This window comes from Notolepis coatsorum, assembly GCF_963971535.1.
Source record: "Notolepis coatsorum genome assembly, chromosome: 6".
Lineage (NCBI taxonomy): Eukaryota > Metazoa > Chordata > Actinopteri > Aulopiformes > Paralepididae > Notolepis > Notolepis coatsorum.
Genome location: NC_140170.1, coordinates 141,824,700 through 141,842,362, shown reverse-complemented (window position 1 = coordinate 141,842,362; position 17,663 = coordinate 141,824,700). Strand labels below are relative to the sequence as shown.

Below are 17,663 nucleotides of genomic sequence, written 5' to 3'. Positions count from 1 at the left end.
GGTCAACTAAGTCGAAAGCTTTGCTCAGATCGATAAAAATTGCACCAGTTAATTTACCATCGTTAGTTGCAGAAAATATGTCATTTGTGAGCTTTAATAGAGCTGTTGATTTTTGAATTAATTTTTAACTAAAACCAGATTGATGAGGTGAAAAAATATTGTACTTAATAGAGAGCTGATTATATATCAATTTCTCAAACACTTTGGCAATAGAACAAATAATTGCGAAGCATGGTTATTATTGACACCAATGGCAAACAGTGGTTAACAGTCTTTATTAGTGTTTGCGCTGCCCAGGCAGCAATGGTCTTAGATATCATATCCGACATCACCGTACGTGTAGCCTACACGTCTGTCAGCCTGTCGCGTATTTCTCCCATAACACGCTTCGCTCGGCTTAGTCCACTTTTCCACATTTCATGGAGGTGTTTCATGACCATATATGGTTAATTACGGGCGGTGCTATATGCAAATACTTAAAATCGTGCACGAGCGCGGAGCGTAGAACAAATGGTATTTATCAACACGGAGTGTGCGTACGACCCGTGTACGCACGTGTGATAAATCCCGATTTTTCTGTGCATACACACATTCTAAATTCTGTAAATAAAAAAATAATAGAACACTTTCTAAGAATTGTTGATAAATGAGGGCCCTGGACTCAGCGGTAAGCCTGCCTTGAGTGGTTCATGGGGCTGGGACGTCCTCCGTGCCCCGCTGCTAAGGCTTCGCCTACGGGTCAGGGTTCGGAACCCGACCCACGGGACGCCTCGCGGCGGCATCAGGGTTCAACGACCCCGACCCCACGAGGTGTGGGAGCGGTAACACAGGCTTATGCTTCGCGTACGTTTCCCTGGTGGCAAGCGGGATGCACGGTGGGGTAGACGCGGGGCAGTGGGGTACCGGTAGACAGGTAGACGCTGTCCCGCGGTCTACTCACCTTGTGCGTCTTTTGGGTGCTGCCCCCTTTTTTCGTGAGAGACACTGGTATCGAATCCGGCTGTCAGCGTTGCCTCCGGCTTGGCCGGCCGTCATACTGGCTCAATTAGCAGAGTCAGCGGGAGGGAAGCCGGTGGGTGGTAATCTGGTCATTGTAAACAGCGACTCCTACAGGTCAGTCAGGGCGCCTGCACAGCGAGGAAGGGAGATGGTGAGGGTAGTGTGAGCCTCCCACACGTTACACCTCACGAATGAGAGTCCGCGCTGGCAGGTGAAAAGAAGTGGCTGGCTGACTCCGCATGTATCGGAGGAGACATGTGATAGTATGTATCAACCCTCCCTAGACCGACCAGTGGGGGGCACATGCGAGCAACGACCAGGAAGGGGAGGGGGGGAATTGGCATGACTAAATTGGGATGGGAGAAAAATCACAGAAAAACAGGAGGAGAAAAAGTGGATAAAAAAAATAACGAGGTATACGTGGTATACTTCCCATAGCAGAGCAGAACGCTCGCAAGCACTCATGTAACTATGGTTATAGGATAACCTTTGTTATTTGCTAACATTCCATTGGCCAAAACATCAACTTAAACAACAAGAGGAAGACCAGCTGGCCCTGGGCCAAGGAGTTTAGTTAAAACAAACAAACAAACAAAAATATCTGTAGCTACTATTTTCGGCTGTCATATCAAATTGAGATGTTTTTCTCCGATATGTCATCAACTGTTGAACCAGTCTCCATGCTTTTCCATCCAATCTGGGTGAAGACCATGCCTTTTAGAGGTCACTTTGAGTCTTCCACATGTCATTGAGTTCCTCTATTTTTCACCAATGAGTGAATCTATTCTGCTCCTTGCATACTGTACACATGCGTATAGGGAGAGTCACCAGGGACATTCTGGATGAAAGTACCAACATGGGTTGAGTCTAAAGAGGCATTTTGATGGTTTTTAAACTTAATATACTGCCGTTTTGGTTGTGAGGAGGACATGGTAATTGCAGATAAAACGTACTTGTATTCTGTGTCTCGAGAGATAAAACTTACCAATGTGTCCTGTGTTTCGAGAGACATACAACTTACCAACGTGCCCGGTGTCTCGAGAGACATAAAACGTACCAACGTGTTCTATGTTTGTGTTGCACTGCCATTCAGGCCAAGTACATGGCTTTGATCTAACAACTAGAATACACAACTCAGAATGGTAACAGCTCTGAAAATAACCACAGAGAGGCCAGAAATAGGCCTATTATATGGCTTATCCACCACACAATACAGACATACAATCCAAACAATCCAAAGCTCTAGACATACCATATAACTCATATAAAAGGAACAATGTTTTCAAACGTAATTATCTAGAGATGGTTAGTTAGGAGTATTGTGTTTGTTCATAGTCAAAGATAGTAGAGGTTGAATACTTTCTGGTGGTCGCATTTACACTCCAAGTGATTTTAATAACAGCAAATAGATGAGCTGTACCAGAAACATCAAAGCAGAGTTATATGGTTCTTCCGTTGAAAGCTAAACATGGGGGCAACAGTGGCTCAGGAGATAGAGCAGTTGTCTAATCAGAAGGTTCCCGGTTCGATTCCTGCTCCAGCTCTCCCTGGCAGCGTGTTGAAGTGTCCCTGAGCAAGACACTAACTTAGTGTAACCCTAACTGCTCCCAATGAACAGGTTGGCACCTTGCATGGTTGCGTCTGCCATCGGTGTGTGAATGTGTGAGTGAGCGGGTGAATGTGAGACATAAGTTGTAAAGCGCTTTGGATAAAAGATATATATAAATGCAGTCCATTTACCATTGTTTCTATGCAGTTATAGCAGCACAGAGTAGGAGGCACAGTTATCACCCTCATACGGTTGTCTTTATTTCCAAACGATGTACCCTCCATAATGATGCAGCCTTAGCCTTGTCAACATCTCAGTTGAGTAGCGCTCTGTTTCCATACGAACATAATCAAGAACATGATGTTTTTAGCATCAGTGACAGTGAGAACAAAGCCGTGCATGCTCGCAATTTCAAATTACATCATTGGCCCCGTGGGATGAGGCTGGTTCCCATGCTTCGGGAGGACAATATTCCTTCCCTCCCTTACCTCACCACAACATACGCGTGATGATTTCAAAGTCACCGGGCCGTTAAGTGTGTGTACCCGTTGGAAGTGGGGAAGTGCAAACATAATAAATGTAATGTCTAGTTTGATCTTGCAAGCTGGCTTTGGAGCCAGGCCAAAGCTCACATTGGAGAAAGGGAATACTGGCCTTAAAGGAGGCTGAGTGCTTGTTTCCCCCTCCTCTGTGCCCAGGGTAACCACTGTGTTGTGTTCATATTTCTCCTGTCACCCCGAGAGACCCAGATAACAGGTTGCCTTAATTTCCCACCATTGCAGGGAGTGTAACACACACACACACACACACACACACACACACACACACACACACACACACACACACACACACACACACACACACACACACACACACACACACACACACACACACACAACACACATGCTGCATTTGCTCACACACAAACAGTCACTTTAAACAAAATGGAAAGGACACTTTAAAGGAAAGAGGAAAATAAAGGTCACTTTAAGGAAAGAACTGATGTGGTTCTTGTATAGTATAGTTTAGAAATAGCAAGTATAGCGTAAGGATATAGAGTAAAAACTGTATATTGTATAGTAGTGTACATAGGACCCAGTGCCTTAATCCGTAGCTAACGTTGTATTGCACTATCTCAGGACTTTAGCATGTCTATTTTATCATGTCTATTTTATGTCTATTTTATTACCTGTTTATTATGTCTATTTTATTATTTAGTATTATTGCACAATCAAAGCGGGCATGGCCACCCGCATTTCACTGTACGCCCTGGTATGTATGTGACAAATAAACATCTTGAATCTTGACTCTAACCCAGGGGTCGGGAACCTATGGCTCGCGAGCCATATATGGCTCTTCTGGTGACAGCATATGGCTCCCAGAATTTTTTGAGTAAAAAAAAAAAAAAAAAAAAAAAACGTTTTTTTTTTTTTTTTTTTTTTTTTTTTTATAAATACTTGTAATATTTCTTAATAATACTGTGTCATTTTAAAGTAAACAGAATTAGTTTTGAAGATACAGCTAATAGTATCTGTAGCTGAATATATAGCGAGCAGAGCTGGCGAGGGAACACAAGCGGACAGAAATTAAAAATCTTCAACCTGAAGACCAGCTGATTCTTAAAACTTGGAACGAGCTTCCTGTGACATACCACACAATGCAGTGTGAGTATTGCCGTATTGACCATGTTTGGCTCTACATATGCATGTGGGCAGTCATTCTCGCATATGAGGAACATTAAGACCAACCTACGCTCACGTTTAACTGATGGAAGCCTCAATGCCTGCATGAAGCTCAATCTCACCACGTATGAACCAGATTACAAGGCCATCAGCAAAACATGCAGCACCAGAAGTCGCATTAAAAGTAAGACATATTTAATTTATTATATGTTAAAAATACTATATGGCTCTCAATGAAATATATTTAGAAATATTTGGCTTTTATGGCTCTCCCAGTCAAAAAGGTTCCTGACCCCTGCTCTAACCATTTCAAATGGGGGCCTGTGTGTGTGTGTGTGTGTGTGTGTGTGTGTGTGTGTGTGTGTGTGTGTGTGTGTGTGTGTGTGTGTGTGTGTGTGTGTGTGTGTGTGTGTGTGTGTGTGTGTGTGTGTGTGTGTGTGTGTGTGTGTGTGTGTGTGTGTGTGTGTGTGTGTGTGTGTGTGTGTGTGTGTGTGGGTGCGCGTGCGCGGCATGTGTAGATGTTGGGTTATTCAATGATATACTGTATACACACTATAAATAAAGGAGAAAACAATTGATTTGTGAAGATCGATTGGAAAACAGGTTGGGATCTATAAACCTTCAATCGCATACACACTTTAGCCTAGTCTATTCATTCAAACATTTACTAACAGCTGTGTGTGCTGCTTAGAGATAATGAGCTTCCTTTACTCTGTCAGCTCGAATTAGATCTTCTTCACTAGTGTAGTTCAGAGTTAATCATTGAATTGTTATCCAAACATGGAAAAAACACACAGAATGTGACAACCACATGCCGTCAACAGACAGTTAATGTGTAATGGGGAGGATGTATTTCCCCTTTCAAGCAATATGAAAATGCATCAAATAAATTTGGACTGGAAAGCCATGTATGTACAGTATATTCTGATGTGATCACAAAAATAATTTTGTGGTAATTTTAAAGCAGATCACTGATGGACACTGAATGGTATGGATCCACAGATACTGGTATCGTATATTAAGCTGATACTATAGGATAAAACAGGTTATCGGTGTTGGAGAACCGATACTAACATCTGATATACTAAGAACCATGTGCAATGTGGGAAGTCAAAGCAATGCTACTTGATTCTCTGTATTTCTTGTCGTACAAAACTTGTAAGTCGCTTTGGATAAAAGCGTCAGCTAAATGACAAAATGTAATGTAAAAATGTAATGTTATATAGTATGTACTGTGTCTCTCATTGAGAATCTTATTTTGAATAATCTCCTTCCAGCACAGTGACCCCTTGCTGGTTCCTGGCTGTATAAGTAGGCTACGCTTTGCTTGCTTCATATCACAGCCGGGCAAATGAACATAGACTGAAATTAGAAATGAGATCTTCCCGGAGATTGCGTTCGTCACCAACACCGGAGACGCTGGATTCGCCTGTTCGAATCCAGCTCACAGCTCCGATGTTGTCACCAGCTTGGCTGGCCGTTCACACTAATACAATTGGCTGTATTAGAGGGTGGGAAAACTGGTGGGGTGGGTCCGGGTCGGGGCGCCTCCTCAGCGCGGATAGGATCTAAGGGGGGTAGTGTGATCCTTCCACACGTTACACCCTCTCAGTGAGAGTCCGCGCTGCCAGGTGAAAAGAAGCGGTTGATTGGCTAGACGTGTGTCGGAGGACGTGATAGCCTCCACTCTCCCAGACCGACTGTGGGGGGTAAGTGCGCAGCGACCAGGAAGGGGATTGGGAATTGGCATAACGACTAACATTGGGATGGGAGAAAATCGGAGGAAAAAGGAGGGGGAAAAAGATATAAAAAAAAAAAAAAAAAAAAAAAAAAAAAATGAGATCTTCCAGGGTCCAATTTAATTGGAGATTCTGTCTGTTTACTGGGGTCTGACATTTTGATTAGAATGTAAAGTGGCATTTGATTTAATCATGGCAGTGCCCAGTAAACAGAAAGAAATTTTGAGAAGTTAGACCATTTCAACAACTTCAGCGTAAGTGTTATAATAAGTGGCCCAGATTTTGAACGGTTTCTCACAAGATCACATTTCTCTCTCTCACCCTAGGATGGATGAGAACTACAGCATCATCCCTCACGGTGTCAACTTTCAGGATCCCATCTTCCCCGACACCGCGGAGAACCACCGCATGTTCGCCAGTCTTTTCCAGTTCTCCAACTGCACGGCCGGGACCCAGGTCCACACCTACACCCCAGACTGGGAGGCTCAGGAGGACAGCCGGGTACGCAGACAGCCATGGCTTTTGATGTTAAAGGATAATTTAGATTATTCTTAAACTAGACTGTATTTTTCAACCATCTGGCATCAATTCTGAACCAAAATCTCCTTCAAATGAACCACGGATGATGTTGAAAGGTAGTATTTTACTGGTTGCTCAGTTGGCTGCAGTTCTCATCTGCAATTCAATCCAAGAGGGTAACTGCAAAACTTTCCAAAGATTTCCACAAAAGCAACTAAATATGTATTTTTTTTCTTTCTTTTTTTACTCTGATATGACTTTGAAATGACATATTTGGATCCAGAACGCCCCAGTGACTCTCCTCACTTGCGTGTCTGTTGCACTGCCATTCAGGACAAGTATATAGCTTTGATCTAACAACTAGAATACACAACTGAGAATGGTAACAGCTCTGAAAATAACCACACAGGCCAGAAATAGGCCTATTATATGGCTTATCCACTACACAATACAGACATACAATCCAACGCTCTAGACATAGAACCATATAACTCCCTTTTACATTTTCAGAGAAACTATGTTTTCAAACGTAATTATCTAAAGATGGTTAGTTAAGTTAAGTTGTGTTCATTCATAGTCAAAGACAGTAGAGGTTGAATACTTTCTGGTGGTCGCATTCACACTTTTAATAACCGCAAATAGATGAGTTGTTCCAAAAATGTCAAAGCAGAGTTACTATATGGTTCTTCCTCTGAAAGGTAAACCACGTTAACCATGTCAATTATATATTTTATTTGAAAAGATCATAATTTTTCTATGCAGTTTCAGCAGGGGATTTGCAGCTGGTTACTGGTTGGAAAGGAAATTATTTTGTGTACTTTCGTTGTCTGTTTTATGGTTGCCTTGTTGAATTAAACTGCAGCCCAGGAGAGCTGCCTGCAGTCATCTGGAGTGGCCAGAAAAACACAACTCTTACTTGTGTAATTAATGGAGCAGCCTGAGATTTTTTTTTGTTATACCATGGTAGGCACAACCAATCTGACATATCGACATATCTGAATTATATGTTGAAAAGTCTCCTTGTAGTAACTTTAAATAATCAATATCACCATTTAACAAGGCCATAGGCTTTTGTTTAACTAATTAATATGAATAGATTATTAAGAGGTTTATAGATGTTGCTGTCAAGCACAAGACTATATTAATACTCCCTCTGGTCCAGTTTGCCTTCTTATGGACTTCATCAGCTGACAGGATCCTTTACACTGGAAGGTCCCCCTCTATCACTCAAGAGTCTAGACTTCATTGCTTTGACTTGAAGGACGAACATAATACTATTTTTGCTTGACTTCCCCTGAATGGCCAAGCAGGAAACCTCAGCGATCACAGATAGGATCACAATCTGAGCCCCCCTGTTCACAGGGTCTCAAATCGTACCCAGAAAGAATTGAACTTTACACTCAAGGCTAAAAGCTGTCATCAAAGGAAGGCTCTGGAGGGGCTTGCGATGGAAATGTACACTTTGTGGCTGGGCAACGAAAAAAAAGCATGTTTGTGGCTGGCAACCAAAGCAGCATGTTTGTGGTTGGCTCTGACCAATGACTTATTATGGTCGAGGAACCCTAAGGCTAGAATTGCTTCTCTATGTTGAATGTTGATAGAAGCATCATAGTGATTACATTTCGGTGCACCTCAGGCCGGCATTACACAGAAAACTATAGGCTGAATTAGTTATAGTTGCGGGTTGCAGATGATGTCATTTTCAGGGGAATTATGTTGGTTGCATGGGGTGTTATGCTATGCAATTCAGAAGCACTTCAGTTGCATGAATGTATGAATGAATGAATCATTGCATTTATATAGTGCTTTTCGATTATCAAAGTGCTTTACAATGTACTGTAGAGTGGAAATTACGTCCACCACCAATGTGTAGCATCCAACCTTGGGCTATGTGGGCTTGATGGCTGCCATAGAGCGGCACCAGGCACACAACACAGGTACACAATGGCTGAAATAAAATACTATTTAATGCATGTACCCAAGTTACATGTAAAAGTTGCACATGTAACAACAACAGATTTGTAAAGTTTGTCACAGCAGTAACCACACCTGTGGTATACCTGGGAGAATTATCAAAGCTTGTTCGCACATCGACACCTTAGAAAAACATCTTCAGGTGTCTCTTGTCAAGTCAAGTGTTCCTTTATTAATCCCCTTGGGGAAATGCAGGTGTCATAGCAGCATGGGGGAGGGGGGAGGGGAGGTACAGCCAGGAAAAAAGATAATAATATAAATAGTAATAATGATAGTAAATACATGAGTAGAACATAATAATAATAGTAGTCGTTCTTCTCCATGACATCAACACAGTCCATCTCGGAATCTGGTCTTTTAGAAGATTAACACCATCACAGGGAAACCTGCCTTACCCCAGTTTAACCCTTTCAGATGTACGATCACAGTGGTTTGATGACTTGATAACGTAACATTTTAATGATGATGTCACCATTGAAAGCTATAGTGTTAGAATTCTAACATGGAATTCCAAGGAAGAAAAACTCACATCTGGAAGGGTTAACAACCTAATACTTTACTCTCTCATTTCGGCACACTTTCATTCATTGTTTCGTTTTACATCAGTCCTCTCCGCTCTGTTTCCAATGACTTGCTGGCTGCACATGAAATCAAATCTGTCATAGTTACAGACTAAAAAACCTGGTTTGCGTTTCCATTAATGAGCAGCTCTTCGGTCCGGCCTGTAATCAGAAGTGCAAGGCTACAGTTACAGCGCTATCAGAGCAGCGGGAAGCCGGCCAGCCTCCCTACATCATTCTCATGATTAGGCCGAACCACTTAGCGAAGAACAGACCTTGTTTTCACTGGCACCGTGCAGGCATCGGTTGAAGAACTGACCTAAACTCATAACAGAACAGCTCGCGCTCGCCCGTATCTACCGAACACATTTATCATGAATGAATCTACAGTGTCAGGCCCACCTGTGAAACACACAACTGGCAGGTACTCGCTCCTCGTGATGTAACTTAGAGACGAAAATAAAGCCTTTCTTTTCCTCGCCACTCTGTTGTGAATCTGAATCTGAATCAGATTCATGGGGGCCTGGAAGTAAATAAATCAGAGAACCGTGTCAAAATCAGCCACAGCAGCAGTTCGAGTGGTGATGATCCTTTTCCATGTGTAGGCAATAATACAAAAAAGAAAAAGAAAAAATTTGTCACAGTGACAACATGGAGTAGATCAGCCTGGAGAAACACAACCAGCTGGAACCAACTCTCACCACCCTGAAGCACAGAATGTTTAGATGCTGTCATCATACACACACACACACGGGCGCACACACACACACACGCGCGCACACACGCACGTGCACACGCACACGCACACGCACACACACACACACACAGGTTCCAAATTACTGCCATCCATGCTCAGGACAGACTTTGAATCTTCACATGCTCAGCATGTGGTGTTTGTTGCTCACATCATGTAGTGATTACGGCTGTTGATTAATTTAGTCAGACGTAGTTTGCACTAGAAGCACGGGGGGGGGGGTATACTCTGAGACGCCCGTCTGTTTTCACTCAAAATGTTCTTGGACGGATCTTATTCTGGGAGAAGGTAAGATGCCACAGTGAGACAGGGAACTAGGGAAGTCAGGCTCTCGTACAGAATGCATGAGTTTCTAAATGTGGGAATGAGGAATGATCCAAGTAGTTATCAAAGAAATACATCATCTGGTACTGGATATTTACTTCATTAGATGTTTGGTGTACTTTACAGTGTATTTTACATGTTTTTATAGCATTGAGTTTGGAAATAGGATGCTGTGTAATGCAATAGTTTATTACCTCTGCAAAGGAGGTTGTGTTTTCGATCCCATTTGTCTGTCTGTCTGCTTGTAATCAAGATATCTCGAAAAGCTATGGCTAGATTGCCATAACATTTGATATGAACATTCATGGCCCCGAATGCAAGACACCTATTGATTTGGGTGAGATTTTAGGTCCGGTAAAATAGGACACTGTGAATGTTACAGAAACATGTTTCAGGTTTGGTAAAATAGACATAGGGGGTCCTTACCTTAGCCAGAAGGTACTCCAAAAAGAATAATTCCAATGATCCCAGCAGCGATCATGATTACTCGTTTATATGTAATTACACGTGTTTACGGGAAACAAAGGTTATCCTATAACCCTAGTTATATGAGTAGATAGCGAGCGCTCTGCTCTATGGGAATCCCCTTTAGCATAGGGCTACTTGAAAGAATTTAGCTACCAATGCACCTGCACCTGTCCGGCCACGCCCACTCTCGCCCATGCACTTAAGAGAGGGGTGTGACCGTACTTCCGCTCTTCCCTAGTCTTGACCGTTATCTGGAAGACAATTAGGGGTCCTCAATGATTGAGGAGCAGACCCCGACTCCGGACCTCGACTCCGCCAGTATGCTGACCTCGCCACAAACCCTGACCCCCGCCAATCTATTAATCCCACAGGGTCGGGGTTCAGAGAAAGAGTTTGACACAATTGGCAGATGTCATAAAATCTGCGGGGCAGACCCTCGAGGAACCGGAGCCGGACCCAGGCTCCGTCAGAGAGTTGACTCCGCTATCGGCATGCCAAGGAGACAACCATCCCAACAGAAAAAGGTTGCTCCCTTAACCCATAAAAAAAACGGGAAACACAACTGCACGTATATACAGGCTATATAATGCAGTTTAAGGCGTTTCAGGCTTAAAAAAGGGTTAACCCAGGCCAACAGGTAACAAGGACAAGGCCCGACCCGTGCCTGGAGGACCGGGAACTACACAGGAGCGCTCAGAGGGGCTGACTGATAATAAGAAGCCCCCCGACGGCCCGCGGGGGGGGGAGGGGTGAAATGAATGGAGAAAGGAAAACCTACCTAACAGTTTGCAGAAAGGGTACAATAATATAGTACGGTTCAATGCACACAACTGTTAAGGGGATGTAGATCAGAGGAAGACGTTTGTCTTGCCTACATCGGGGTCCCCCATTTTCAACTCGTAGTGGCATTTTTATGACACACAACATTCAGGACATCAGCCCCTGTGGCATCCGGCCCGCCCTGGCATTTTCCCCCCGGAAAAGCTCAGGGCCCTTCGGGTTAACAGAACATATCTGTGACCCGGCTGGCACCGGGTTGAACTGATCTAGTCTGGCGCGACCAGGATGACTCCTGTGCCCTTTCACTTTCACGGATAGGTACACGTTTCGATCAAAAAACATCACAGGGGGCGCCACCAAGACGGTCTGTATACGCAAATGCACAGCTCCAGGTGGCCCACCTAACGGTCGTGAAACCCCCATGTAGAAGCAGAAATCGACTTGGTGGATTTGTATTGTTTAAATTAGAATTTATATTGTTTAGACTAGAGGTTGTATTTATGTTTGAACACTAGGGGGCACACCACCTCCATTATAGCACCTCCATTATAAAGGTCCTTGCTAATCAGTGTAATTTATGCACCTGCTGGAGTAACGCTTTCAAACCTGTTAACACTGTTGTAACTGCTTACCTAAACAAACAATTGACAACTGTTCTGTTAACCATTCATTCATTACTATTCTTTTGGACAATAAACCCTGCAAACTACATCAGTCGCAGCTTGGACATTCAACCTTTATCAACCATCCACAACTTTGTTATTGAGTTAAGAAATATCTAAGTGGGTGCATCATGATGTCAATACCTTTGGGGAGTGACAAGCGGCCACTACACCCCCCGTTGATGTTTGATCTACCCCGTCACTTCCCCCCGGAAATTCACGCGAGCTCTTGAGCTAGCCTAGTGAGCTGGCGCTCGGTAGAGAAAAAAAACCTTCCCGGCCGACCGCATAAAAAATGCTGTTTATGCCGTTGGACAGACCAGGGCGCACTGTTTCAAATAAACACCTGAGAACACGCCCGGGCCAGACACTGAAACCGGTCCCGTAAGACCAAGTGCTGATATTGAATGGCATGCGGGCACGTAAAACCTAGTAGTGGGCGAATTCTGACAAGAAAAGAGCCCCCACAACGTTTCTCCCCCCTGTCTGGGTAGAACAGGTGGGAGCCGGTCCCCGAAAGGACCTGACACAGGGTTTATATACAGAGCCTGGGGGAAAAAACATCCGTCACAAATTCCGCTCACACGAGAGGGGAAAACGCCAGGTTTATCCCGGAGAGACCTCCCAATTGACATTGTGAGTTGGGACCTGCCACGCAGACTCACGGATATATCTCTCGAGCCAATAAGAAAATGCGAAGCCTGCGCCGTTTTTCAATGGCCGCATGGGGTTTACACACAGAGCCTGAGGACTCATATGACTAGGGTTACAGAATAAACCTTGTTATACCCCGTTTCAGGTGCACGTCCAAACATATTCGGGCGACATCGCTGAAATATTGGGAGTAAGCACTACCTATCGCAACAATGGTCTGCTTGCCAACAGAGATTGAATCTCGTCGGCCAGGGCTGTCGTTGCCGCGGACTCCGATAATAGAGTCTGTTTCAGAACCCAAAAACGGAGGGCGAGGGTGTACAAATTGCCACACGAGCCCCGCTCTCAACGTTCCCTCCATCCACATGACATGTGGTACTGCTGTAGCCACACGCGGTAAGAATCACAAAGCGGCCTCGCAGCCAACTGGCACTGGCCTGCTAAGAATCGTAGATAGGTAACCCGGTCCCTCCTGCTGTGCTTTGCGAACCCTGGCTTCGCCGACGAGGGGTCCCGGGGGGGTGGGGTTCCTCCCAACTGTGCCAGGAAGGTATCTCGTGGGGTTGGGGTTTCGTACCCTGACTCAGCCAACAAGGCTGGGGTCGGGGCAATTGCACCCAAGGGGGGGGGGGACAGAAAGGGTGGTTTGAAACGGGGGGAGCAGCAGTCACTACCCCTGGTAAATGAGGCGGTTCCCCCGCTGAGCAGTGTCCCATTTCAGCCAAGCGATTAGCCCGCTGGGGACGCTGGACAAGCATAATGTGTGGTCTTCACTCTGTCTTGGGTGAAAAAACTCCCCACATACCGGCATCGCCAGTCCCGCGCAGACTACAAAGGGAAAAAACATACGCCCTACGACTTCATCCCACAAGATAGATATTTGTCTACTTGACATGAATTCTTATAACTAGAGTTATAGAATAACCCTTGTTATATCCCGTTTCAGGCGCATGTCCAAACATGTTTGGGTGACATTGCTACACGTTTGTTCCAACCAAACAATGACCTGGGTGCCTGTGACGTTTTACAATGGCCGGGAATCCCAGCCCCCCCCCCCCTTCCCCACGACGAGCAGGGTATGCAAATTGTTGCCCTAACGTCGGGGGAGCAGACTGAGTGGAATCCTACGTACCAGCGTGACGCTAACGGAGGATCCCCAAATGAAGAAAGGCGCGCTTGTTTTGAGCGGCGTCGTCCCCCTCTGTCGCCAGTATTATCCGGGATACAAATATCCCAAGGGGAGGGTTTATCCTCACCCCCCCCCCCCCCCCCAACCAGCCTCACGTAAAATGAAAGCATGTATGAGGCGAAACAAGAAACGGCGCCACTAGCCGTGCGCTGTGTTTACAATGAACAGACACATATAAGCGTGTGCATGCCTTATCGTCTTGAAAACACCCAAAACACACCAGCTAACCAGCTAACCACCAAACCGGGGCTAGGCGGCCGTGCCTGTTTAAAAGACACGTCCACTTAGAGCCCGGCTGTTTCATAAGCGAAAAACTTGTCACACGTCATGTGTCTTTACCTTAGCACGTAAGGTAACACACAGATGGGCTCTGGGGAGAGGGGTAGCGCCCTTGGTTGCACGTTAACACAAAGTAGCAAAACCACTCGCTGATTCAAGGTATACGACTGTTTAGAAGACACATTCCCATATTAATCAAGCAATCTCTCCTCACAAGAGAAACGCTGCTCGCCAGCCCTTAGCTTTTCAACAGAAGGACAGCGAGCCCTCATAGGCAATATCCCAAAATACACAGTGAATAATCACACACTTCATTTGAAACGTAGTATTTCGAGGAGGGAGGGGAGAAGAACAGGAGGTTAACTAAGACAGGGGCATGAGCCCTGCCCTTTTTTACCCGTCTTTCTACGTTTTGAGGTATACAGTACACAACACATTCAGTGAAAAATGTTTTACACATTGCTTCAATAAAAACACACCCTACGAGGGTCTCTACATTGAAGGAAACGTAGTTGCATTCTTCAAGGGGGAATATGGAGGTTTTTAGGCATAAGAGCTGAAAAACACCAGAGGGAGAGATAAGGAATTAAAGGGGAATACGGCTCACAGCCTGTCCCCCCTACCTGACGGCGTGTATCGCCCGAGATTCGTCCAGCTGCCGTGTCTCTCTCTCTCTGGCGTGCCGCTGCCGACATGAGCTCAGGACGAGAGCCTCCTCTACCGTCCGCTCGCAACTCTTGTGATCGGGGCCATTCCCCTTGGTAGGTGGTGGTTGCCCCGACACTGCAAGAGCCTCGTCAGACCACCCGCCTAGCCGCTTCACCACCGATGGTGGCAAGCACAGAGAGACTCAGAAGGAGCTTCTATCCCCAGGCCATCAGGATGCTCAATGAACAATGAACAATAAGCAAACCATCAACACAACCACAGCACACATACACTCACTTTAAATAAACAACACACTGTAGCACCCACTTTACTACTTTAGACACACTTTACACTTTATATTTATATTATTGGTAAGGAAATTGCACATCATTCTCATTCCTTATTGCACCTTACCACTACAAGGTGGCACCACAAGCTAAGCTATACCTCACTTTTTGTTTGTACCAGCTGTACATACTGTATATATAGATACACTGAACAATTTTGTTGTTTACACTTGTTTACGTACATGACTTCTTGACTTTCTATTTTATACTTATTATACTTATTTTATACTATCTTGTTATTATCTAGCACACTCTCAGGAGCAACACAGAAAGAAACATTTCATGCAAAGTATTCTGTATTCTGTATGACAACTAATAAAGAAACTTGAAACTAGAAACTTGAGCAGAGGCGGGGGGTTTGCACCTGCAATCATGCGGCGCGCGCCCAGCTCCGCACGGGGTTCACCACCTCACCACAAGCATGGGATTAGGGAGCCCTGTGGCGTATGTAGGAGGTTGTGACGGTGACCGCTGGCGTTTCCCAGGCGGTGGTGATGCCATTTTGACAAAAATAGCAACACAAGAATCTAAACAAAAATAAACTAACTATCACTGCTGACGTGTGCCTGTAGCAAAAATACTTCTGTTGTGAAAGAATAGGGAAGAGCGGAAGTACGGTCACACCCCTCTCTTAACACTTTGAGTGCCACGGACGCGTTTTGTCGTTAGTTCATGCCGCCAGTTGAATGCCAGCAACGCTATATAGTGTTTGTTTGTCGTCTTTTTTTTTATTAGCGATTTGAATTCATAAATTATTTCATCAATCGAGCCTCACGCTAGTGCTGCAGACTCTCTCTGAGCTCCATTGGGAAAATACCGCCCCCTATCGTCTCTCCCTGTGTAACTGCACCCCATTGGATTAGACTGATGGGGGGGGGGGGGAGGTCCAGCCTTATTTGAAAACGATTCATAAATAGGCCGAAAAATTACAACGTTTTTTGTGTATGCCAGAATATTCCAGTAAATGCCGTTTATCACGGAATCTATATATTTTCCTATAAAACGAGGGCTTTTCAAAATGCTATAAAACGGAAATGAACCGATTAAAAAAAACAATCCGTTTCGACAATGTTGACTGCAAACAAGTCATTGATAAACGACGGGCAGATTAGACACATAGCCATAATTTAAGACAGAGATTATGCGTTCACAACGCTATCATTGAAGTGGGTGCTGGCATTCAACCACGTTTTACCATGTTAACAAGTGGCAACCAAAGTGTTAAGTTCATGGGCGAGAGTGGGCGTGGCCGGACAGGTGCAGGTGCATTGGTAGCTAAATTCTTTCAATTAGCCCTATGCTAAAGGGGATTCCCATAGAGCAGAGCATAAGCTATCTATGAAATATAACTATAGGTTTTGAGGCGAGCAGATCTCCTAGCGATTTCTCTGCAAGAGCTCCTCCCCCTCAGAGTGAGTCTTGACAGTCCAGTTCAGCCATTGTGTGAGGTTCGCCTGTTCCCTGGACCTTTAATTCCCTGTCTCCTCACCTCACCAGCCCCCACCCTCGCGTTGTTTACTCTCCTCTGCTCTTCAACAGCCCACACCCTTGGACTACCTTTCACAGCTGTGATAAGTTATGATTAGCGCCCCAGAGGGCTTTAAATACCTGGACTTCCCCTCCAGTCCTGGTCGGGTCGTTCTGTAACAGTTTCTGTATCTTATGCTACCATCTACCGCCGCGCTCCTGGTGAGACATCGTCATCGCTCTCTATTCTTCCACGGGAGGATTCCTTTGTTCTCACTGGGAGACGTTGTGCCATTCATCACCACCTGTCGCCGTTTGCCTGGAGTGGGACACAGACTGCGCTCTCTAATTCTCTACGGGAGGTTTTCCAGTGTCCCACTCCAGACGTCTAGCCGGCGCGCTCCAACTCCAGACGCGCTCCACTCCAGACGTCTAGCCGGCGCGCTCCAACTCCAGACGCGCTCCACTCCAGACGTCTAGCCGGCGCGCTCCAACTCCAGACGCGCTCCTACTCCAGACGCGCTCCAACTCCAGACGCGCTCCTACTCCAGATGCGCTCCTACTCCAGACGCGCTCCACTCCAGACCCCGAGCCGGCGCGCTCTCTTCGAGCCGGCGCGCTCCTTTGCCTGGAGTGGGACACAGACTGCGCTCTCTAATTCTCTACGGGAGGTTTTCCAGTGTCCCACTCCAGACGTCTAGCCGGCGCGCTCCAACTCCAGACGCGCTCCTACTCCAGACGCGCTCCAACTCCAGACGCGCTCCTACTCCAGACGCGCTCCTACTCGAGACGCGCTCCACTCCAGACCCCGAGCCGGCGCGCTCTTCAAGCCGGCGCGCTCCTACTCCAGACACGCATCGCTTCCTAATCCTCTACGGGAGGATGCGTCTCTCCGAGCCGGCGCGCTCTTCTAGCCGGCGCGCTCCTACTCCAGACGCGCTCCACTCCAGACCCCGAGCCGGCGCGCTCTTCTAGCCGGCGCGCTCCTACTCCAGACGCGCATCGCTTCCTAATCCTCTACGGGAGGATGCATCTCTTCGCTTCCGAGGAGGATCTCCTTGCCAGGCCT

At 45.7% G+C, this 17,663-nt stretch overlaps 1 protein-coding gene across 1 annotated transcript in view; it reads left to right on the top strand.

Moving 5' to 3' along the window:
* ccdc3b (coiled-coil domain containing 3b) overlaps positions 1-17,663 on the top strand; it is a 54,614-nt gene that overhangs the window by 23,385 nt on the left and 13,566 nt on the right. Inside the window, exon 2 of the mRNA XM_084317032.1 lies at positions 6,296-6,470. Coding sequence (XP_084173158.1) covers positions 6,296-6,470 — 175 coding nt within the window. The remainder of the gene's footprint in view (positions 1-6,295; positions 6,471-17,663) is intronic.